The 24,349-nt window shown below is 44.4% G+C and overlaps 1 protein-coding gene and 1 pseudogene across 1 annotated transcript in view; one reads left to right on the forward strand and one right to left on the reverse strand.

Annotated features, from left to right (window-relative positions):
• SLC30A8 (solute carrier family 30 member 8) overlaps window positions 1-24,349 on the forward strand; it is a 71,901-nt gene that overhangs the window by 23,884 nt on the left and 23,668 nt on the right. Inside the window, exon 2 of the mRNA XM_077493244.1 lies at window positions 14,721-14,911. Within this exon, the coding sequence (XP_077349370.1) occupies window positions 14,721-14,911 (191 nt within the window). The remainder of the gene's footprint in view (window positions 1-14,720; window positions 14,912-24,349) is intronic.
• On the reverse strand, window positions 2,018-2,122 carry LOC143999800 (U2 spliceosomal RNA; annotated as a pseudogene).

Genomic DNA, 24,349 nt, shown 5'->3' on the forward strand with positions numbered 1-24,349 from the left:
CCCTCCCCCCTGAAACACACACAGACGGGAGAGGAGAGAGGGCTCGATCAGCACCTCTTCCCCCCACCCCTACCCCTCTGGGTCTGCCCACACTCCAATCCCTGGCCCTGTTCCTCAGAAAAGGAAAGTTGGGGCCGGAAAAATTTGAATTCAGCAGCCTCAGATACATCTGGATGAGATATGCTGACTGCCAAGAGGTGAGTGAGCTCACCATCCATCCCTGTCTGTGACTGAAGTCTCCCCCCTTCTCTCTCCTGCCTCTGAGTGAGTACACTAAGGTAAATCAGGGTTCTCAGAGCACCCCTTACATCAGAGTTCCCCTTTAAACCAGAGGCCACAATGTTCCCCCTTACATTAGAGTCCTCTCCGTACATCAGAGTTATCAGTGTTCCCCCTTACATCAGGATTCCCAGAGTATCCCTTATGTTAGAGTCTGCAGAGTCCCCCCTTACACTGACAGGGAACTCTGCAAGTTCAGATGTAAAAAGGGGAACTCTGTGGGCTCTGATGTAAAGGGGGACTCTTGTTATTAACTTCATATGATTAGAAATGTAATTTAATAGCAAAATATATGTATAGTTTATACTATAAAAAAAAAAAAAAAATTGGCGTGCTCCGCTAAAGTGTTCGGGTTTGACTTGAACAAAAAGTGGCAACCCTACCCCCCCCCCTCCTCTTACCTATAAAAAGAACCTGGAACTCGGAATCAATAGTCCTGTGTGGTTGATTCCTCTTTATATATGATACAGGGATCCCTGTGAAGCTTGCTGACTATGTTAGTCTTTGATTTGGTTCTTACATTGAAGTAAACAGATAACAACTGAATGAGAAGACTCCCTACCTAGGATGTACTTCTGTGATTATACCAAAATAATTTGCATACCCTGTTTTAATGTGTTTCTATTTAAGATTTATACTTTGTATTTTCAAGTGTAATGTACAGTTCATTCAATAAACATTACCTGTGTTAAAAAAAAAAAATCCCACACGTGAATGAACGTCCTCAGTGAGTATAGGAACGGCTCCTCTTCACCCGCATGCAGACAAACAATGCACTCACCAGACTTAAATGACTCCTATTAGAGCCAAATTAGGCATATGGGAAAATCCAAGATTTGTTTTTTTTTTTTTTTGAAAAGCCAGTGGCGTGTGAATCACAACCAAAAACTCCACCCGGTGCCAAAAAAAGTGCGCACACATAAAGAGTGAAACACAAAACGTACAACGGGTGTTACACTGTCCTCCACTAGGAAGGACCTTACCCTGATCCCCCAGGGCGTTAAGCTCCTGACGGGGACTGAGGTACTTCACTAGTTCCATCTAGCCAGAACCAGACGGACCCCTTTCTCTGGAGGGTCTGCCGAAACAGACCCACCCAAGTACTCAGCGGGGCTCCCCCAAAGGGAGACCCCGTGAGAGAGGGTGAACCAAGCCAAAAGGCCATGTCCACCCCCATCCCAAGACTTTCAAGCTAAGCTCGAGGACCCACACCCTACTCATCACACAGTGACAAACGGTGCCATGGTGCCATAAATCAATGTGACCCTCACTCACAGTGATTGTTTGCCACCCCTGAGCTGCCACTTCAGGGGAACATTCACCACAGGCTTTTCGTCACAACCCTGACCAACAGCCCAGGCCAGAGCGGTCCCCACCCCAGCCAGGAAGGCCTGGAGTTCTGCCAGCTTGAGGAGAGTCCTTGGATGAAGACTCAACCCTTGCTCCCATCAAGCCTATCTAATTACATTTAGGAGATACAAACACCCACCCCCATCCCCCCCCCCCGTAAAGGAGGAGCCGGTGTTCTCTCCTGAACAACTGACTGGAGCTAGAACTACCCCAATCTAGGCCAGAAGGCTAGGGGCCCGACCCTCTGGCCAGACCCAATGCAGCACCCATCCTCACCAGGAGCACCCTTCCAGACGGCACAGACTCAACCAATGGGCCGGCCCCCAGTATCTGTTGGACACAACGGCATAGTCACTACCGAAACCGCCCTTCCAGGTCCAATGACACCATTGGATTTGCCTGCCCTCCCCAATGGGAGCAGCACAGCGCCTTCTCTGACAACTGATAAGAACAGATACTACACTTGATCTTAGCCAAAAGGCAGAAAATCCAAGATGTTGTACATGAGGTCACAGGAATGAATCCAAACCGCTGCTGTCATCCATTCACTATTTATATAGATAGCATATTCAAAGCTCCGGTATTGCTATATAGAGAGGGAAAGGAAAAAACACTCTCATGGTGCAGTAATACAAATCATTTATTTAAAAATAAGGCTGTATTGTAGACATATGCACACTGAAATATTTTGTTTCAAAATTTTGCTCGGATAAGGGTCTGGTATGGATTTTGAGGGGGTCCCCCCACGCCATATTCTTTTTTTGGCGCAGGGTTCCCCTTAAAATCCATGTCAGACCTGAAGGGCCTGGTATGAATTTTGAGGGGGACCCCCACGCCATATTTTTTGAAGGCCGGTGGTATGCTCCTGAAGGGGAACCCATGCCGTTTTTTTTTTTTATTAATGTCGCCTGGCCTGGGGGTGACTTAAAGTCGCGTTGTAAGTCGCCCCAAGTCACGCTGTGATTCACACTCAAATCATGTCCAAGTTGCCTCCCAAAGTCACGCTGGAAGTCGTGTTGCCCCTGTGTGAATGGACTGTTAATGATACAAGTTCAATAGACACAGATTGTTATTGTCAGAGTCATGTCGAATCTCTTATACTATATCGAACTGTTGTCACAACGAAAATGAAAATAAAGCATTTATTTACGTCGGATCTTTCGTTTTTCGCTTTCTTTATCGTTTGTGAAAACGATAACGAAAATACCTGAAATTCGGACGAAAATGCATTCGGACGAAAACGAATGCACACGTCTACTATATTGCACTTACATCAAAAAGACAAGGATCAACGTGTATTGTATAGGAATCGCTGGTTAGAGCTCCACCTGCGTTCCAGCTGACCGGAAATAACGACCCAACGCCATTTCGTCAGTCTATATCTGATGTCTTCAGGGGTTGTGTTCACCTTTAACAAAAACAAAAAAATAATTGCACATATTTTTTGCAGGTCAAAATATGTGTATTTTTAAAAAGAACAAAATGTCTTGGCTTAAATTCTTTACATGGCTGTGAGCTGTGTAATCCTATAGACAGTTTTGTAACCTTTCACTGCTTTTTCATGACCTGGAAGGGGGAGAGACACAGGAAGCACCAACCTGAGTGTAGTATATTAAATGTGATTAAATGCATTATTAATGGAAAGCTGTTTTATTTTGTGCAAAATAAAAACATTAATGCTATATTGGTACATAGGGGAGCTGGAATTTAGAGAAGAAAAGTGAACAAAGGGAACTTAGCCTTTAACCTCTTAAGGACTAGCCTCGTTTTGAAATTCAGGTGTTTAAAACGTTTAAAACAGGTTTTTTTGCTAGAAAATTACTCAGAACCCCCAAACATATATTGTTTTTTTTCTAACAGTAAAAAGAAAATAACTGCGCTATTACTAAGTCCCACCCCCTAAGCAGCAGCTCAAATCGTTATAAAACGCCACACCAAAAATTCCTAAAATATAAGGAGCTGTGCTAAAGCAAATGATTAAAAAACAAAAATTAAATGAATTACTACAATTAATGAATTGATTAATACATAAAAAATATATTAATTAATTGGTGATAAAAAAATAATTATTATAAACTCATTAAATTAAAAAAAATGTATAAAGCCCCATACACACGGTCGGACTTGTACAAACTTTTCCGTGGACTTTTGTACAAAGTGTGTTGTCCACAAGTTTGTATTGCATACACACGGTCGGACTTTTTGACAACAAACACGAACGTAATGACGTCACAACGTACTGACGCCGCTTCAAAAGAGGACGTTCAATGACTCCAGCGCCACCTTTGGTCAACTTCTGTATTGTAGTCTGATCGTTTGCAATGGTTCTGAGCATGCGTGTTTGTACCTTGTACAAAAGTCCGATGCTTTTGCGTACACACGGTAGGACTTTGCTCCATCGGACTTCTGTTGTCAAAAAGTTTGTCCGTTCGCAGAGCCAACAAAAGTCCGATGAAAACAGAAAAAGTTTGTCCGATGGAGCGTACACACAGTCGGATGTTGCTCCAAAACAGCTAATTTGCATGTTTGTTGTCAAAAAGTCCGACCGTGTGTACGGGCCTTTAAAGTCCATATAAAGTGTCCAAAACTGAAGAAATTCATGCAGACGTGTCAGCAGGATCTCAGTGATAGCATCAAACTCACACCCTGTGCCGTGAGATATAGCAAATGCCACCACCAATAAGATTTCCAGCCGCTTACCAGATCTCTAGGTCCCTATTATATGGGACCCAGAAGCGCAAAGATTAATCGCCAGGGTTGACACTCAGGATGGCAGAAATACGATCGTTCACTTTCAGCAGCGGGATAGCAGATATATCAGATATATCAGATATGAGATTTTTTAATAAAATAAACAGATATACACTCACATTATCCGGATAAAAAAATGGCCATAAGAACACATACGAGCCGTCCGGCTCTCAACTACCGTCCGTTTCTTCCGGGACTGGCGTAGAACGCTGTGTTTTTCTAACGCCCTAGAGAATAAATTTGCAGTCATTGCAATACTTTTTTTCACACTGTATTTGGGCAGAGGTCTTACAAGCACACTTTTTTGGGGAAAAAATCACTTTTTTTAATAAAAAAATAAGACAACAGTAAAGTTACTCCAATTTTTTTTATATTGTGAAAGATAATGTTACGCCGAGTAAATTGATACCCAACATGTCATGCTTCAAAATTGCACCCGCTCGCGCAATGGTGTCAAACTTTTACTCTCAAAAATCTCCATAGGCGACGTTTAAAAATTCTACAGGTTGCATGTTTTGCATTACAGAGGAGGGCTAGAATTATTGCTCTCACTCTAACGATTGCGGTGACACCTCACATGTGTGGTTTGACCACTGTTTTCATATGCAGGCGCTACTCACGTATGCGTTTGCTTCTGCACGTGAGCTCGTCGGGACAGGGCGCTTTAAAAAAAAATCCTTGATTTTTTTATTTTTTTTTATTGTTTAAAAAAAAAAAAATGAGTCACTTTTATTCCTATTACAAGGAATGTAAACATCCCCTGTAATAGAAAAAAAGAATGACAGGTCCACTTAAATATGAGTTCTGTGGTAAAAAAGTCCTCAGATCTCATATTTAGACTAAAATGCAATAAAAAAATACAATTGTCATTTGAAAAAATGACATTGAAAAAATGTGCCTTTAAGAGCTATGGGCAGAAGTGACGTTTTGACGTCGCTTCCGCCCTGCTATGGTATGGAGACGGGTGGGGGCCATCTTAGCCTCACTCATCTCCATACAAAGGACCTGAAAGTACCCGATCGCCTCCGCTGCTACCGACAGCTCCGGTAAGCGGCGGAAGGCATGGGAGAGCAGCGAATCTGCCGTGGAGATCACTATTATCGTGAAGAGGACCGGCTCCTGAAAAGATTGTTGTGGCAGCAGCTGCTTCTGTAACCGAGATATCAATCTTCAAACTGCCGAAGTATATGTACAGGAGGTGGTCGGCAAGTGGTTAACATTAAACTACAACTAAAGGCAAAACTTTTTTTTTTCTTTTTTTTTTTTAGTTTTTTAGTTTTTAATAGACTAGAGAGAGATTAGAACAAAATCCATACCAAGCCCCTATCCGAGCACGCAACCTGGCAGGCCACAGGAAAAGAGGGGGGGACCAGAGAGCGCCCCCCCTCCTGAACCGTACCAGGCCACATGCCCTCAACATTGGGAGGATGTTTTGGGGTCCCCCCAAAGCACCTTGTCCCCATGTTGATGAGGACAAGGGCCTCATCCCCACAACCCTGGCCGGTGGTTGTGGGGGTCTGCGGGCGGGGGGCTTATCGGAATCTGGAAGCCCCCTTTAACAAGGGGACCCCCAGATCCCGGCCTCCCCCCCTGTGTGAAATGGTACCCTATCATTTCACCAAAAAAGTGACAAAAGTGTTAAAAATCACAAGAGACAGTTTTTGACAATTCCTTTATTAAAGTCTTCTTTCATCTTCTTTCTTCTGGTCTTCTTCCTTCTTCCTTTCTTGATCCTTCAATTTCTTCCTCCATCTTCTTCTTCCTCTATCTTCTTCCTCCGATCCGCTTCTTCTTGCTCCGGTGCTCTCGTCTGGCATCTTCCTCCACGGCATCTCTTCTTCGTTCTCGGGCCGCTCCGCGCAATGGGAGGCTCCCGCTGTGTGACGCTTCTCTTCTTCTGACAGTTCTTATATAACGGTGACTCCCACAACCACCGGCCAGGGTTGCGTGCAGCCACTGGCCAGGGTTGCATGCTCGGATAAGGGTCTGGTATGAATTTTGAGGGGGACCCCCACGCCATTTTTTTTGCCATGGGGTTCCACTTAAAATCCATGCCAGACCTGAAGGGTCTGGTATGGATTTTGAGGGAGACCCCCATGCCATATTTTTTATTTTTTTGGTGCGGGGTACCCCTTAAATTCCATGCCAGACCTGAAAGGCCTGGTATGGATTTTGAGGGGGACCCCACGCCATTTTTCTTTTTTTTTGGCGTGGGGTTCCCCTTAATATCCATACCAGGCCTGAAGGTCCTGGTATGCTCTTGAAGGGGAACCCATGCTGTTTTTTTTTTTTATTAATGTCGCCTGGCCTGGGGGTGACTTAAAGTCGTGTTGTAAGTCGCCCCAAGTCGCGCTGTGATTCACACTCAAATCATGTCCAAGCTGCCTCCCAAAGTCACGCTGGAAGTCGTGTTGCCCCTGTGTGAATGGACTGTTAATGATACAAGTTCAATAGACACAGATTGTTATTGTCAGAGTCATGTCGAATCTCTTATACTATATCGAACTGTTGTCACAACGAAAATGAAAATAAAGCATTTATTTATGTCGGATTTTTCGTTTTTCGGATTCTACGCTTTCGTTATTGTTTGTCAAAACGATAACGAAAATACCTGAAATTCAAACGAAAATGCATTCGGACGAAAACGAATGCACACGTCTACTATATTGCACTTGCATAAAAAAAGACAAGGATCAACATGTATTGTATAGGAATCGCTGGTTAGAGCTCCACCTGCGTTCCAGCTGACTGGAAATAACGTATCTCAAAAACTACCCAACGCCATTTCATCAGTCTACATCTGATGTCTTCAGGGGTTGTGTTCACCTTTAACAAAAACAAAAAAAACATATTTTTTGCAGGTCAAAATATGTGTATTTTTAAAAAGAACAAAATGTCTTGGCTTAAATTCTTTACATGGCTGTGAGCTGTGTAATCCTATAGACAGTTTTGTAACCTTTCACTGCTTTTTCATGACCTGGAAGGGGGAGAGACACAGGAAGCACCAACCTGAGTGTAGTATATTAAATGTGATTAAATGCATTATTAATGGAAGCTGTTTTATTTTTGCAAAATAAGATCATTAATGCTATATTGGTACATAGGGGAGCTGGAATTTAGAGAAGAAAAGTGAACAAAGGTGAACTTAGCCTTTAACCTCTTAAGGACTAGCCTAGTTTTGGAATTTAGGTGTTTACACGTTTAAAACAGGTTTTTTTGCTAGAAAATTACTTAAAACCCCCAAACATATATTGTTTTTTTTCTAACAGTAAAAAGAAAAAACTGCGCTATTACTAAGTCCCTCCCCCTAAGCAGCAGCTCAAATCGTTATACAACGCCACACCAAAAATTCCTAAAATATAAGGAGCTGTGCTAAAGCAAATGATTAAAAAACAAAAATTAAATGTATTACTAAAATTAATAAATTGATTAATATATAAAAAAGATATTTAATTAATTGTTGATAAAAAATGTATTATTATAAACTCATTAAATCCAAAAAATTAATTAAAGTCCATATAAAGTGTCCAAAACTGAAGAAATTCATGCAGACGTGTCAGCAGGATCTCAGTGATAGAATCAAACTCACACCCTTTGAAAAGTGCTGTGAAATATAGCAAATGCCACCACCAATAAGATTTCCAGCCGCTTACCAGATCTCTAGGTCCCTATTATATGGGACCCAGAAGCGCAAAGATTAATCGCCAGGGTTGACACTCAGGATGGCAGAAATACGATCGTTCACTTTCAGCAGCGGGATATCAGACAACGATAAGCCGTTTCACATATAGGAAAGAGAATGCTCGCATAGCACAAAAACCTTTGAGATTTATTAATAAAATAATCAGATATACACTCACATTATCCGGATAAAAAAATGGCCATAAGAACACATACGAGCCGTCCGGCTCTCAACCTCCACCTGTTACTTCCGGGACTGGCGTAGAACGCAGTGTTTTTACACCCTAGAGCAGTGATGGCGAACCTTGGCACCCCAGATGTTTTGGAACTACATTTCCCATGATGCTCTGGCACTATGCACTGTAGTAGAGCATCATGGGAAATGTAGTTCCAAAACATCTGGGGTGCCAAGGTTCGCCATCACTGCCATAGAGAATAAATTTGCAGTCATTGCAATACTTTTTTTCACACTGTATTTGCGCAGAGGTCTCACAAGTGCACTTTTTTGGGGAAAAAAAAACAAGTTTTTTAATAAAAAAAATAAGACAACAGTAAAGTTAGTCGAATTTTTTTATATCATGAAAGATAATGTTACGCCGAGTAAATTGATACCCAACATGTCATGCTTCAAAATTGTGCCCGCTCGCGGAATGGTGTCAAACTTTTACCCTCGAAAATCTCCATAGGCGACGTTTGAAAAATTCTACAGGTTGCATGTTTTGCATTACAGAGGAGGGCTAGAATTATTGCTCTCGCTCTAAGGATCGCGGTGACATCTCACATGTGTGGTTTGACCATCGTTTTCATATGCAGGCGCTACTCATGTATGCGTTCGCTTCTGTGCGCGAGATCGTCGGGACAGAGCGCTTTAACATTTTTTTACTTGATTTTATTTATTTTTTTACTGTTTAAAAAAAAAATGGATCACTTTTATTCCTATTACAAGGAATGTAAACATCCCTTATAATAGAAAAAAATCATGACAGATCCTCTTAAATATGAGCTCTGGGGTCAAAAAGTCCTCAGATCTCAAATTTAGACTAAAATGCAATAAAAAAACAAAAACAAAAAAAATTGTCATTTGAAAAAATGACATTGAAAAAATGTGCCTTTAAGAGCTATGGGCGGAAGTGACGTTTTGATGTTGCTTCCGCCCTGCTATGACATGGAGATGGGTGTGGGCCATCTTAGCCTCACTCATCTCCATACAAAGGACGTGAAAGGACCCGATCGCCACCGCTGCTACCGACGGCTCCGGTAAGTGGCGGAGGGCATGGGAGAGCGGCGGGAGGGGGGTGGCGAATCCGCCGCGGAGATCACCATTATCGTGAAGAGGACCGGCTCCTGAAAAGATGGATACAGTGGTGTGAAAAAGTGTTTGCCCCCTTCCTCATTTCCTGTTCCTTTGCATGTTTGTCACACTTAAGTGTTTCGGAACATCAAACCAATTTAAACAATAGTCAAGGACAACACAAGTAAACACAAAATGCAATTTGTAAATGAAGGTGTTTATTATTAAAGGTGAAAAAAAATCCAAACCATCATGGCCCTGTGTGAAAAAGTGATTGCCCCCTAAACCTAATAACTGGTTGGGCCACCCTTAGCAGCAACAACTGCAACCAAGCGTTTGCGATAACGTGCAATGAGGCTTTTACAGCGTCCTGGAGGAATTTTGGCCCACTCATCTTTGCAGAATTGTCCTAATTCAGTTACATTAGAGGGTTTTCGAGCATGAACGGCCTTTTTAAGGTCATACCACAACATCTCAATAGGATTCAGGTCAGGACTTTGGCTAGGCCACTCCAAAGTCTTCATTTTGTTTTTCTTCAGCCATTCGGTGGTGGACTTGCTGGTGTGTTTAGGATCATTGTCCTGCTGCAGAACCCAAGTTCGTTTCAGCTTGAGTACACGAACAGATGGTCGGACATTCTCCTTCAGGATCTCTTGGTAGACAGCAGAATTCATAGTTCCTTTTATCACGGCAAGTCTTCCAGGTCCTGAAGCAGCAAAACAGCCCCAGACCATCACACTACCACCACCATATTTTACTGTTGGTATAATGTTCTTTTTATGAAATGCAGTGTTCCTTCTACGCCAGATATACTTGGACACACACCTTCCAAAGAGTTCCACTTTTGTCTCATCGGTCCACAGAATGTTGTCCCAAAAGTCTTGGGGATCATCAAGATGTGTTGTGGAGAAATTGAGATGAGCTTTGATGTTCTTTTTGCTCAGCAGTGGTTTTCTCCTTGGAACTCTGCCATGCAGGCCATTTTTGCCCAGTCTTTTCCTGATGGTGGAGGCATAAACGCTGACCTTAACTGAGGCAAGTGAGGCCTGCAGTTCCTTGGACGTTGTTGTGGGGTCTTTTGTGACCTCTTGGATGAGTCGTCGCTGCGCTCTTGGGGTAATTTTGGGCAGCCGGCCACTCCTGGGAAGGTTCACCACTGTTCCATGTCTTCGCCATTTGTGGATAATGGCTCTCACTGTGGTTCGCTGGATTCCCAAAGCTTTGGAAATGGCTTTATAACCCTTTCCAGACTGATAGATCTCAATTACTTTCTTTCTCAATTGTTCCTGAATTTCTTTGGGTCTCGGCATGATGTGTAGCTTTTAAGGATCTTCTGGTGGACCTTACTGTGTCAAGCAGCTCCTATTTAAGTGATGCCTTGATTGTGAACAGGTGTGGCAATAATCAGGCCTGGGTGTGGCTAGAGAAATTGAACTCAGGTGTGGACAACCACAGTTATAGTATGTTTTAACAAGGGGGGCAATCACTTTTTCACACAGGGCCATGAGCAGCCACAAGGACTACAAGAACAGGGCAGGGTCTGTGTGGTTTTCTTCACTGACACTTCTTTTACCTTCACCTGCCATCCATTGAGCCTGATGGAAAGACTGTGATCAAGGACATTTGGGTGCACTGTCCCTGCCTACCTCTTTGCTGCCTGTTCTCCGAGAAGGGGCCCCTTCTTTTATGAGCAAAGGTTACAAGGTTTACACATATATGTTTGGTTATTGTTCTGTTTAGGGTTAAAATATATGTGGTAATATTGTAATGGATGCGATTAGAGTATCATGATAAAATGCCTATTTCAATAAAAATGTGATTGCTACTGTTTATCATCTTTAACCTTACTCAAAGATAACTGCAAAGCTCACCCCTTCCTTATTGTGAAACTGAACTGCAAAGAGTTAAGAAGATCGTGCCTCCTTTCCAAAACTACACCCAAGACGCAACACCAATATTTTGGAAGGAAGTTACCCTAAACAGCTATGATCAATTGCTACCCCCTATATGGACATAAACCAGCTAAAAGCTTATACATTGTCACAATATTATGTTTTGGATCGGACCAAACCGTCCAGACTTTTATGTCTGCCCCTGGTCTAATTTGTAATGGAGTGTGCACACTGAAGTAGTTCACTCTGAGATGCACAACAGTTCAGTGTAAAGTTACTTCTTCTTTATTGTTTCCTCTTTTCACGGCTTATATAATAGCAGCTGGACTTTTCCATCAGCCTTGTCTGATGGAAAAGTCCAGCTGCTATTATATAAGCCGTGAAAAGAGGAAACAATAAAGAAGAAGTAACTTTACACTGAACTGTTGTGCATCTCAGAGTGAACTACTTCAGTGTGCACACTCCATTACAAATTAGACCAGGGGCAGACATAAAAGTCTGGACGGTTTGGTCCGATCCAAAACATGCCTTGTCTGATGGAAAAGTCCAGCTGCTATTATATAAGCCGTGAAAAGAGGAAACAATAAAGAAGAAGTAACTTTACACTGAACTGTTGTGCATCTCAGAGTGAACTACTTCAGTGTGCACACTCCATTACAAATTAGACCAGGGGCAGACATAAAAGTCTGGACGGTTTGGTCCGATCCAAAACAATTTGATGCCCAACGTGGTGTCACCTGTAGCAGAGGGGGGATAGGGGGAGGTGTCGGATTGGGAGGTGTCATCCATAGCAGAGGGGCGGTAGACAAAGGGCGGTACCTAATTCCTGAGAACCAAATGCCATCATAGGTTGGTGGCTTTGACCCCTTTTCTGGCTTTTTATACACATATACAATATAACCATTTTGATTAGTTTCCTGTTCTGTCCACCCTTCTTCATGAATGGCTTTTGCAACTTTGAACCAAGCGTCTGCTGTAGGCAGCAGTCCGTGGTCTGACAACAAACCCCTTTTGAGTGCCACTCCCCCGGCTGCAGCCATCCACCCAAATGCATTGTGACCCCACACACTTTTGCCAATTCCTTTCCTTTTTTGACAGGATCCCTTCCCTCTCACTCTAGTACTAAGTCACAAGCCAGGCTACCCTCTTTGGGCTTCTCTAACTTCTGCCCCATCGTTAGCTATTGGAGAGTTTACAGTGGTGTGAAAAAGTGTTTGCCCCCTTCCTCATTTCCTGTTCCTTTGCATGTTTGTCACACTTAAGTGTTTCGGAACATCAAACCAATTTAAACAATAGTCAAGGACAACACAAGTAAACACAAAATGCAATTTGTAAATGAAGGTGTTTATTATTAAAGGTGAAAAAAAATCCAAACCATCATGGCCCTGTGTGAAAAAGTGATTGCCCCCCTTGTTAAAACATACTATAACTGTGGTTGTCCACACCTGAGTTCAATTTCTCTAGCCACACCCAGGCCTGATTATTGCCACACCTGTTCACAATCAAGGCATCACTTAAATAGGAGCTGCTTGACACAGTAAGGTCCACCAGAAGATCCTTAAAAGCTACACATCATGCCGAGACCCAAAGAAATTCAGGAACAATTGAGAAAGAAAGTAATTGAGATCTATCAGTCTGGAAAGGGTTATAAAGCCATTTCCAAAGCTTTGGGAATCCAGCGAACCACAGTGAGAGCCATTATCCACAAATGGCGAAGACATGGAACAGTGGTGAACCTTCCCAGGAGTGGCCGGCTGCCCAAAATTACCCCAAGAGCGCAGCGACGACTCATCCAAGAGGTCACAAAAGACCCCACAACAACGTCCAAGGAACTGCAGGCCTCACTTGCCTCAGTTAAGGTCAGCGTTCATGCCTCCACCATCAGGAAAAGACTGGGCAAAAATGGCCTGCATGGCAGAGTTCCAAGGAGAAAACCACTGCTGAGCAAAAAGAACATCAAAGCTCGTCTCAATTTCTCCACAACACATCTTGATGATCCCCAAGACTTTTGGGACAACATTCTGTGGACCGATGAGACAAAAGTGGAACTCTTTGGAAGGTGTGTGTCCAAGTATATCTGGCGTAGAAGGAACACTGCATTTCATAAAAAGAACATTATACCAACAGTAAAATATGGTGGTGGTAGTGTGATGGTCTGGGGCTGTTTTGCTGCTTCAGGACCTGGAAGACTTGCCGTGATAAAAGGAACTATGAATTCTGCTGTCTACCAAGAGATCCTGAAGGAGAATGTCCGACCATCTGTTTGTGTACTCAAGCTGAAACGAATTTGGGTTCTGCAGCAGGACAATGATCCTAAACACACCAGCAAGTCCACCACCGAATGGCTGAAGAAAAACAAAATGAAGACTTTGGAGTGGCCTAGCCAAAGTCCTGACCTGAATCCTATTGAGATGTTGTGGTATGACCTTAAAAAGGCCGTTCATGCTCGAAAACCCTCTAATGTAACTGAATTAGGACAATTCTGCAAAGATGAGTGGGCCAAAATTCCTCCAGGACGCTGTAAAAGCCTCATTGCACGTTATCGCAAACGCTTGGTTGCAGTTGTTGCTGCTAAGGGTGGCCCAACCAGTTATTAGGTTTAGGGGGCAATCACTTTTTCACACAGGGCCATGATGTTTGGATTTTTTTTCACCTTTAATAATAAACACCCTCATTTACAAATTGCATTTTGTGTTTACTTGTGTTGTCCTTGACTATTGTTTAAATTGGTTTGATGTTCCGAAACACTTAAGTGTGACAAACATGCAAAGGAACAGGAAATGAGGAAGGGGGCAAACACTTTTTCACACCACTGTATCTCGGTTGTGGCAGCAGCTGCTTCCGTTACCGAGATATTCATCTTCAAACTGCCAACGTATATGTACAGGAGGCGGCCGGCAAGTGGTTAACATTAAACTACAACTAAAGGCAAAACTTTTTTTTTTTTAGTTGCGGATAGACTGGAGAGAGATTAGAACACCTGTCGGGTTTTTATCCCTGTCTGTGTCCCCATTAGGGAGATTTACTTTCTCTATTTGTCCTGTTTACCCTTATCACCCAGAGTGAAAGTATAGGAAAATCACAAATTGTGGGTTATCCCCAGAAAAGTAATAGAGGGGAAATCTTTCAATGGGTACATTAGTTCTGGTGACCTGGGGGTCCCCAAGGGATTTCCTCTCACTTCCTGTTTGGTTCTGGGACAGGAAGTGAAGGGAAAATGATCTGAATGGGGTTATGACCCTCCCTTACTCTATTCAAAAAAAAAAAAAAAAACATTTTGTCTATAGTTCTACTTTAAATACAAAATGAATAATTCAGACCCTATTCTTACTCCTCATCTCTTACATAAACCCTTACTTTTAGGTTCATTCACCAAAACTATTAGGGCTGAAGGCTCCCGCTTTTACAATGTTTGATCTTAGTGCCATGGGTGTGTTTCCATTTTAACTGCTGAAATCTCCTCTTATTTCATACAGTGGAGACCCGGGTACGTTTACTAAAGAAAAAAATCAGGATGAGGACTGTCGCCCATCAGTCATCACATACCATTGTCACAGCAATAATACAAAAGCCCAAGAAGCCAGGCAGAAGGAACATAAAATAGCCAGGAAGAAGCTTTACATTGCAGCAGTAATTTGCTTGGGATTTATTGTGGCAGAAATTGTTGGTAAGTACAAAATGCATTCCTACCTTAACGAGTATGGAAACCCAACACTTCATATTCCTGATATTTGTGTGCTTTACTGTTTTGGATCCGAACTAGAAAAGCTTGATATCTTGTTTCTGTCCCCCTGGCCAAATTAATCCTTAATAGGGATGAGCTTCGTGTTCGAGTCGAACGTACGTTCGACTCGAACATTGGCTGTTTGGGCGTTCGGCGAAATCCGAACTCTTGGTCCGTACGCGTCAAAATTCGTATGGCGAGCGCGGACCACAATGCACTGCGATGGCGCAGTGCATTGCTGGCTCATGATTGGCCAAGCATGCACTGTGACCCCGCATGCTTGGCCAATCGCAGCGCCAGCAGCGAGGAGAGGCATGATTGGCCACAGGCATCCTGCCTGTGGCCAATCATAGCTCAGGCTGTGTAGTGCACGCCCCACACTATATAAGGCCGCCTTTGAGGCGGCCTCGTGTAGTGTGTTGGCATCTGAAGCAGTGTGTGTTCTGTGTACCTTCAACACAGTTACACACCAATAGTTTTTGGCTGATTTCCTATCTTGCTCTTGTGTAGTGGTTATTGTCTGTGCCCTGACCGCAGTATACACCACTACACTATATTCACCTCACCTATATAGCTAGCTAGTGATCTATCTTTAACCACTTAACAACCGCCCATTGCCGATTAACGGCTTCAGGGCGGTTGTTTAACTCTGAGAGGCCGTTAATTAACGGCCTCCCAGAATTCTGCTCTCGCGCGCCCCCCCCCTCACGGATCACGGTAAACGGCCGCTCGTCGCGGCCGTTTACCATGTGATCGCTCCGTCCGATCGGTACAGCGGAGGGGAAAGAGATCGGTGTCAGCAGCGATGTGGGCTGCATCTGCAGTGCCCACATCGCTGCTCACCGAATTTAACCCCTCAATTCCCTGCCAATACTCTGCAATACCAGTGCATACTCTGCAGTACCCTGCCATTACTCTGCAGTACCCCCCATTACTCTGCAGTACCCTGCCTTTACTCTGCAGTACCCCCCATTACTCTGCAGTAACCCCCATTACTCTGCAGTACCCTGCCATTACTCTGCAGTACCCGCCATTACTCTGCAGTACCCCGCCATTACTCTGCAGTACCCCGCCATTACTCTGCAGTACCCCGCCATTACTCTGCAGTGCAGTACCCTGCCATTACTCTGCAGTACCCTGCCATTACTCTGCAGTACCCTGCCTTTACTCTGCAGTACCCTGCCATTACTCTGTAGTACTCCCCAATACTCTGCAGTACCCTGCTATTACTCTGTAGTACCCCGCCAATACCCCGCCAATACCCCGCCAATACTCTGCAATACCAGTGCATACTCTGCAGTACCCTGCCATTACTCTGCAGTACCCCCCATTACTCTGCAGTACCCTGCCTTTACTCTGCAGTACCCTGCCATTACTCTGTAGTACTCCCCAATACTCTGCAGTACCCTGCAATTACTCTGTAGTACCCCGCCAATACCCCGCCAATACTCTGCAATACCCTGCCATAAATTGCCATACCCAGCCATACTCGGAGATACCCAGCCATACTCGGTGATACCCTGAAATACCCAGCCATAGACGCCCCCCACCCCTCACCGCCCTCCGGTGCTTCTACCAACTCGCCAGTACGATCAAAGCCAGAATCTTTTTTTTATTTTTTATTTCAGGCTTCCCAGCCTGTAAAGAGGACCTGTCACCCCATATTCCTATTACAAGGGATGTTTACATTCCTTGTAATAGGAATAAAAGTGATCAAAAATATATTTTTGGGGAAAAAAATGTCAAACTAAAATAAATAAAGTAAAATGAACAATAAAAAATAAAATAAAAATTAAAGCGCCCATGTCCCCATGTGCTCGCATGCAGAAGCGAACGCATGCGTAAGCCCCGCCCACATATGAAAACGGTGTTCAAACCACACATGTGAGGTATTGCCGAGAACGTTAGAGCGAGAGCAATAATTCTAGTCCTAGACCTCCTCTGCAACTCAAAACATGTAACCAGTAAAAAAAAATTTATGAAGAAAAAATTACTAATCTGCTAAATTTTATAACAGAAACAAAGAAAAAATCATTTTTTCGCAGAATTTCCGGTCTTTTTTCTTTTATAGCACAAAAAATAAAAAAACTGAGAGGTGATTAAATACCACCAAAAGAAAGCTCTATTTGTGTGAAAAAAAGGACAAACATTTCATATAGGTCCAGTGTTGCATGACTGAGTAATTGTCATTCAAAATGTGAGAGCACCAAAAGCTGAAAATTGGTCTGGTTATTAAGGGTGTTTAAGTGCCCAGTGGTCAAGTGGTTAATAATAGAGCTTGCAGTCAGTAGTGTTAGGAGATGCGTGCTGTCTGCGTGCTCTGTACCCAGTACATACCGCTATAATATAGGGCAGGCCCCTACTTTCAAACATCCAACTTACAAACATCTCCTACTTGCAAACGGAAGGAGACAGCAGCAAGTGAGATGAAAAAAGACGGATGGCAAAACAAATTATACAGGGGTGATAACCCTTCCCTATGTTTTCCAAAAAGCTTAAAAATAGTTTTTTTGACTGGAGCTACACTTTAAAAATGTACCAGTTGAAAATGACAAACAGATTCAACTTAACACAACAAACCTACACAGTCCCTGTCTTGTTTGCACCGCCTGTATACTGCTGTTCTGAGTATATAGGGCCTGGGGGCCACACGCATTTCCTTTTTTTAATATGGGTACAGGGTTCCCCTTAATATGCGTACAAGACCCAAATAGGCTGGTAATGGGCAGGGAGGGCTACCCATGCCATGTTTCTCAATGATTTTCAACCATATTGCAGGAACCAGATATAACATTAAAACCGCAAGCAGTTTTAAATGGTGTTATTTCCGTTAAATGTCATTTTGTGCAGGGACTGTTCTAAACACGGGAAACACGTGGCATTTCACAGGCATACTACAGACACCCCCCAGGCACCATATTTAAAGTAATATTTCACTTTTTTTTTTTTCACTTTAATCGTCATTAAAATCAGTGCTCCCGCCAAAACGGCCGTTTTTAAAACTTTTTTTTGCATTGACCCATGTCCCCTGAGGCAGGAGTCAGGTCCCCAAACCCTTTTTAGGACAGTATCTTGCATATTAGCCGTTAAAATTAGCACTTTCCATTTCGAACGTTCGAGTCCCATAGACTTCAATGGGGTTCTAACGTTCGTAACGAACGTGGGGGCCGTTCGCAAGTTCTGGTGCGAACCGAACCGGGGGGTGTTCGGCTCATCCCTAATCCTTAATATAAAAGTGTGCAGACTCTTGAAGTCGGACACTGACACGTAGTTCAGTATATAGCGACTTCTCCGTTTTATTTCCTGAACTCCGGCTGATATACTATAAGCCGGATATCTTACTATCAAATCAAAAATTAGATAAAAGACAGCGTGTACAAACCACAAATTATACATATTCATTATTGGGACAGAGGATAAGCTTTTTAGCTGGGTCATGTCTAAAAAAGGGAAAAGCAAGCTATGGTAGCTAAATTAGAGTCTTGTTCCCAGCCCCCTTCCTCTTGGGTGTACTGTCATGGTGGCCAAGAACAGGCGCAATTCTTCTCTTTGATGTTGCTCTCTTTCTTTTAACCCTTGCAGTTTCGTTTCACATGAAGGGAGAAGCTGGCAGACATCTTAATTATGATTAAATGAGTATGATTAAGGTTGATAATGAAAGATAAGCACTTATATCTATAAGAGTACCAGAAATAGGCATTTCACTTATAACACTCATGATCACATCCATTACAGTACCATGTACTAGTAGAAAAAAAGATCCTGTTCTCTTTATATTGCTTCCTTTGTGTGAAATATCTGGTGTTTCTGCCAGTCCTTCTGCTTTACAATTAAAAACTGACCACACTAAGCAGGAAAGCACAGCGTGGCCAGTTCTCTAGCTGTGCTGGGAACTCTGCCTGCCCTCCTCCACTGTTTAGACCTCTGCTCACATGCCCCCCTGCACAGCCATTCACTGGGATGTTCAGTGTGCTGCTGTTTCTCCTCCCCCAGCTCTCTGTTTCCAGCTGCATAAGGAGCTTAGAGAGTGTGATCACTTTTAAAACAGGGTAAAAAAAAGTATTTATAATGTTTTGTATATGTATTCGCAAATGTTTTGCCTTTTATTTCCATTTTAAACTGAATGGGTTGTTTTACAAGGTGAGGGTTTACATATACTTTAACCTCTTGGCATCCGCGCTATAGCCGTCTGATGGCCACAGCGTGGACCTGAATTTCCGGGAGGCCGTCATGCGGGCCTCCCCTTTGCACGCGCGGCGCACGCTGTGATCACCGAGTCACTAAGACTCGGGTGATCACAGACCCGAGTAAGGGGTCATTCCCAGCCCCTTACCACATGATCAGCTGTCAACCAATGACAGCTGATCACATGATGTAAACAAAAGCTCAGTAATCGCTGACAACGTGAGGCGAAAAAAAAGCCGATCACCGGCTTATGTGCAAGGGACACTGGTCCCGAAGAGGAAGGGGCAATTCTGCCTCATCTGTGCCACCAGTATCCATGGGCGTCCACAGGTAGGGGCAAGGGGGGTCAAGTGCCCCCCCAGGATCAGGGATTGGATCTTAAATTCTGCACAGTTGCGTCGCTATCAGGGTGCAGGCAGCCCGCACCCGAGTGCCACCCACCAGAGGAGTGACACCATTAAGGTGCTGTCAAGCCCCCCCATCAGTGTAGTGTGACTTTGGGCTCTTTTCCCTGCTCAGTCCAGCAGAGAAATCAGTGGCGCTGTGAAAGGCGAGCTGCGGGCTATCAGAGGTTTCCCCCGCTCACCCTCCCTTTCTCCTGTCAGGGAGAAGAGATGGCGGCTCTCACCAGGTTCCCTGCCCAGCTTCCTGCCCGCTCCTTTCCTTCCCTATTGGCCATAACTAGGAGAGTAGGAGAGGAGAGCATCATGGGACATGTAGCCCCAAAGATTGCTGGCCCCATTTTCCACAGGAAGGAGGCTACAGCTCGATCAACAGAGAGATTGAGAGACTGCACCCTTTAAAAAAGCTGAGGGAGAGAGTGCTACAGGACAAAGAATGAGGAGAGGAGTGTGCTAAACAGAAACCAGAGGGAGAGCCAAGCAGCCCAGCGCCACCAGAGGGAGAGCCATGCTGCCCAGCGACACCAGAGGGAGAGCCACGCTGCCCAGCGACACCAAAGGGAGAGCCACGCTGCCCAGCGACACCAGAGGGAGAGCCACACTGCCCAGCACCACCAGAGGGAGAGCCACGCTGCCCAGAGCTACCAGAGAGAACCATGCTGCCCAGCACCACCACCATAGATAACCACACTGTCCAGCACCACCAGAGAGAACGACTGAGCCACTGCCAGGGTACAGACATGCTACACTACTGACCAGAGTCACCCTCGGGGAACACAGAGTGAGCGATCGTCCAGCCAGAGGGATCACTGCTGTAGTTTTGCTGGGTCTGGTAAGAGGGCCTGTTGGCCATTATCCATTACTTATCCTAGCGACTGTACTACGTCTGCAGGCTTTGACCATGATAATGTGACATTGTCAAAAAGGGGCGGTGCATGGGTAGGGTTGCCACCTGTCCACGATTCACCCGGACAGTTTGGGTTTGGAATCATGCGTCCGGGACTATGGCTTCCCAGCAGGGTTGCTGGCTGCAGTTGTCTAAGCTGAAAGTGTCTGTTACAATCTTTCACACTGCTCAAAGCCAGCACCAACCCCCCCCCCCCCCCCGAAACACACAGACGGGAGAGGAGAGAGGGCTTGATCAGCACCTCTTCCCCCCTCCCCTACCCCTCTGGGTCTGCCCACACTCCAATCCCTGGCGCTGTTCCTCAGAAAAGGAAAGTTGGGGCCGGAAAAATTTGAATTCAGCAGCCTCAGATACATCTGGATGAGATATGCTGACTGCCAAGGGGTGAGTGAGCTCACCATCCATCCCTGTCTGTGACTGAAGTCTCCCCCCTTCTCTCTCCTGCCTCGGAGTAAGTACACTAAGGTAAATCAGGGTTCTCAGAGCACCCCTTACATCAGAGTTCCCCTTTAAACCAGAGGCCACAATGTTCCCCCTTACATTAGAGTGCTCTCCGTACATTAGAGTTCTCAGTGTCCTTCCTTACATCAGTGTTCCCAGAGCATCCCTTATGTTAGAGTCCCCAGAGTTCTCCCTTACATTAGAGTCTGCAGAGTCCCCCCCTTACAGTGAAAGGGAACTCTGCGAGTTCAGATGTAAAAAGGGGAACTCTGTGGGCTTTGATGTAAAGGGGGACTCTTGTTATTAACATCATATGATTAGAAATGTCATTTAATAACAAAATATATGTATAGTTTATACTATAAAAAAAAATGGCGTGCTCCACTAAAGTGTTCGGGTTTGACTTGAACAATAGGTGGCAACCCTATGCATGGGTGACCCTAAAATGATGCCCCCCCCCCGAAAAAAGTTCTGCGGACGTCCATGCCAGTACCCCCTGCCAGTGCCACCTATCAATGCCCATGAGTGCCACCTATCAATGCCCACAAGTGCCACCTATCAGTGCCCACCAGTGGTGCCAATCAGTGCCACCTAGCAGTACTGCCTATCAGTGTAACCAACCAGTGCTGATCAGTGCCCATAATTGCCACCCATCAGTGCCCATAATTGCCACCCATCAGTGCCCATAACTGCCACCCATCATTGCCCATCACTGCCACCCATTGGTGGCCATCAGTGTCACCTCATCAGCATGCATCAATGAAGGAGAAAAAGGACCTGTTTGCAAAATTTTATAACAAAATATAAAAAAATATAATATTTTTTTTTTAATTCGGTCTTTTTAAAAAAAATTAACAAAAAATAAAAACTGCAGAGCTGATCAAATACCACCAAAAGAAAGCTCTATTTGGGGGGGAAAAAATGATAAAAATGTAATTTGGGTACAGTGTTGTATGACCGCGCAACTGTCATTCAAAGTGCATCAGCGCTGAAAGCTGAAAATTGGTCTGGACATCAGGGGGGTTTAAGTGCCCAGTAAGCAAGTGGTTAAACACAACTTTCTGTAAATACACTGTTAGGCCCCTTTCACAAGAACATTCTGATCGGGTCCCCATGTCAGTTTTTCAGGCAGACCTGACAGGAACCTCCAGTCTTCTCTATGGAGCGACGTGTGTAAATGGACATGTGTTAGTTTACACCCGCCTATATTCAGTCCAATCCGATCCCCCAAAAAGAGACTGATGGGGATCCATTCCCCTTCCGTCTAGCAGATCGAATCGAATGGCAGTTGAGTGTAAATGGACAGATGAACCTTTTACATCCGGCCACCCATAGAGGAGAGCGGTCTGTGTCTGTGTTTGCTCTTCATGAGCGGAGCGGACACAGACCTGTCATCCGCCTGCTCAGCGGGGATCAGCGTGGAGATTCCCAGCTGGCCAGTCGGACCGCAGCCGCAGCCCCCCGTGTGAAAGGGGCCTTATTTTCACAAGTTTTTTTTTCCCGGCTTTAATAAATCCCCAGATGTCACTATCTGCCTAAAGAATATTTTAACCTTTCTAGCGGTAATCCTAAATGTGGCTCGGGGTGAATTTTCACTACCAAAAGCAGTAACCCCGAGCCACACTCGGGATTGCATTGCAGGATCCAGGTAAAGTTACTTGCTATGTCCCCAGGATGCTGCAATGTCCTCCTGTTGTGTCCACGGGCTGTGTCCTCCACCCGATGTACTGTGTGCCAGGCTCCGTTCCCTGCAAGTGGCGCACAGGGGCGCATCCCAGCGCCAAATTTACTGTAATCTGTAAGATTACATTATTATATCAAATCATTCACATCCCTTTTGTCCCTAGTGCTTTGTCCGGTGCCGTACATTCAGTTTTACATTATATATACAGTTCTTTCTGCCTGGAAACTTGGAAATCTCCATGGTATCCAAAAAGCGTCCCTTTTCGTCAAAAGCATTTTTTTGAGCAGCTAGAAAACAGCAATAGTAAACTAGAACACTTTCAGAATTGAGCGTTAGTGATTCATGGGGAAATTTGTCATCAGACACTGAAAGTGACGACAGCGACAATTCTGCAACTGAGCAAACGTCAGTGTTCTTGATTTGATTACATTATTAAATAAATGTTATTATTATTATAGTATTATTTTTGGTAATTATTTATCGTTATTTATTATATTATAATTTATAATTTCGTGTTTCAAACTTGTATCAGCATGTGCCGATGTTATTGGCACATGCGCACTGAAGCAATGGCTTGTTCGTGCCCTTGCTTGAGCTGACATGCCGTTACCCGGTGGCTCCTGCACGCATACGCGGGAGTGACATCATCGCAGCTCTGGCCAATCACAGTGCCGGAGCCTGCTATACCCGGAAATTACTGCGGGAGCGATGTCGATGGCCGGAGCAGTGTACGGGGACTGCTGTTGGGGCTTCGATCTAAGGTGAGTATTTCATAATGGGCTAGTTTGCATAGCAGCTTTGTCCTGCAGGTTTTTTTTTTGTCTATTTACAACCACTTTAAAAATTACTGGCCTACTATATAAAACGCCATATTTCTATGCAAAACACTAGCACTTTTAACCCACGCTAGCGGCTGAAGAAGGGGTTAAAACGGACCACGTTGCAGCGCTTTAGAAAGCACTTTCCAGGAGCTAGGCAGGCTCTGGGCATTCATTTCAATGGGCAGGGGTGGTTTAGGAGCACTGTATAAAACGGTCGCAAACTGTCCTGCAAGTGCACCGCCCCAGTTTGAAAGCCCGGGGAGGCATGAGAGGCAGTTTTCAGGTACTTTGCAGGCAATATTTTTAGTGCTAAAATGCCTGAAAACTGCCTTCTGTGTGAAAGTAGCCTTAGCCCTTGTACACATGGTCGGAGAATCCGTCGGAATGTGTCCTATCGGACCGCGTTGTCGGATAATCCGACTGTGTGTGGTATGCATCGGACTGATTCCGTTGGAATATCCGTCGGACCCAATTTTCGAACATGTTGGAAATATTTTCCGACAAACTGGTTCGATCGGACATACTCCGATCATGTGTAGAGAATTTTGATCGGACCAAGTGCCACGCATGCTCAGATCAAATTCCTACATCAAAGCTATTGGCTACTAGTCCCATCGTAACGAAATTACGTCATCACGTTCTGAATGATCGAATTTTTCGACAACTTAGTCCGACCGTTTGTATGCAACAGTTTCGGACAAGATCCGACAGGCAAAATCCGACTGACAAAATCCGACGGATTTGGTTGGCAGAATGTCCGACTGTGTGTACAGGGGCCGTGTGTACAGGGGCTAACAGGTTTCTCTTCCTGATGACGTGAAATATTCCCTTTACCCATTTCTACTCTTCCACATGAGGATTTTGAGGAATATACCTCTAAAAAAAAAACTTAAGCAATTTTCTGTTACACTCTGTACCTCTCTCCTTGCCACTGCTCCCTCT

This window comes from Lithobates pipiens, unplaced genomic scaffold, assembly GCF_037356315.1.
Source record: "Lithobates pipiens isolate NorthernLeopardFrog02 unplaced genomic scaffold, aLitPip1_a1.2 Scaffold_19, whole genome shotgun sequence".
Classification (NCBI taxonomy): Eukaryota; Metazoa; Chordata; class Amphibia; order Anura; family Ranidae; genus Lithobates; species Lithobates pipiens.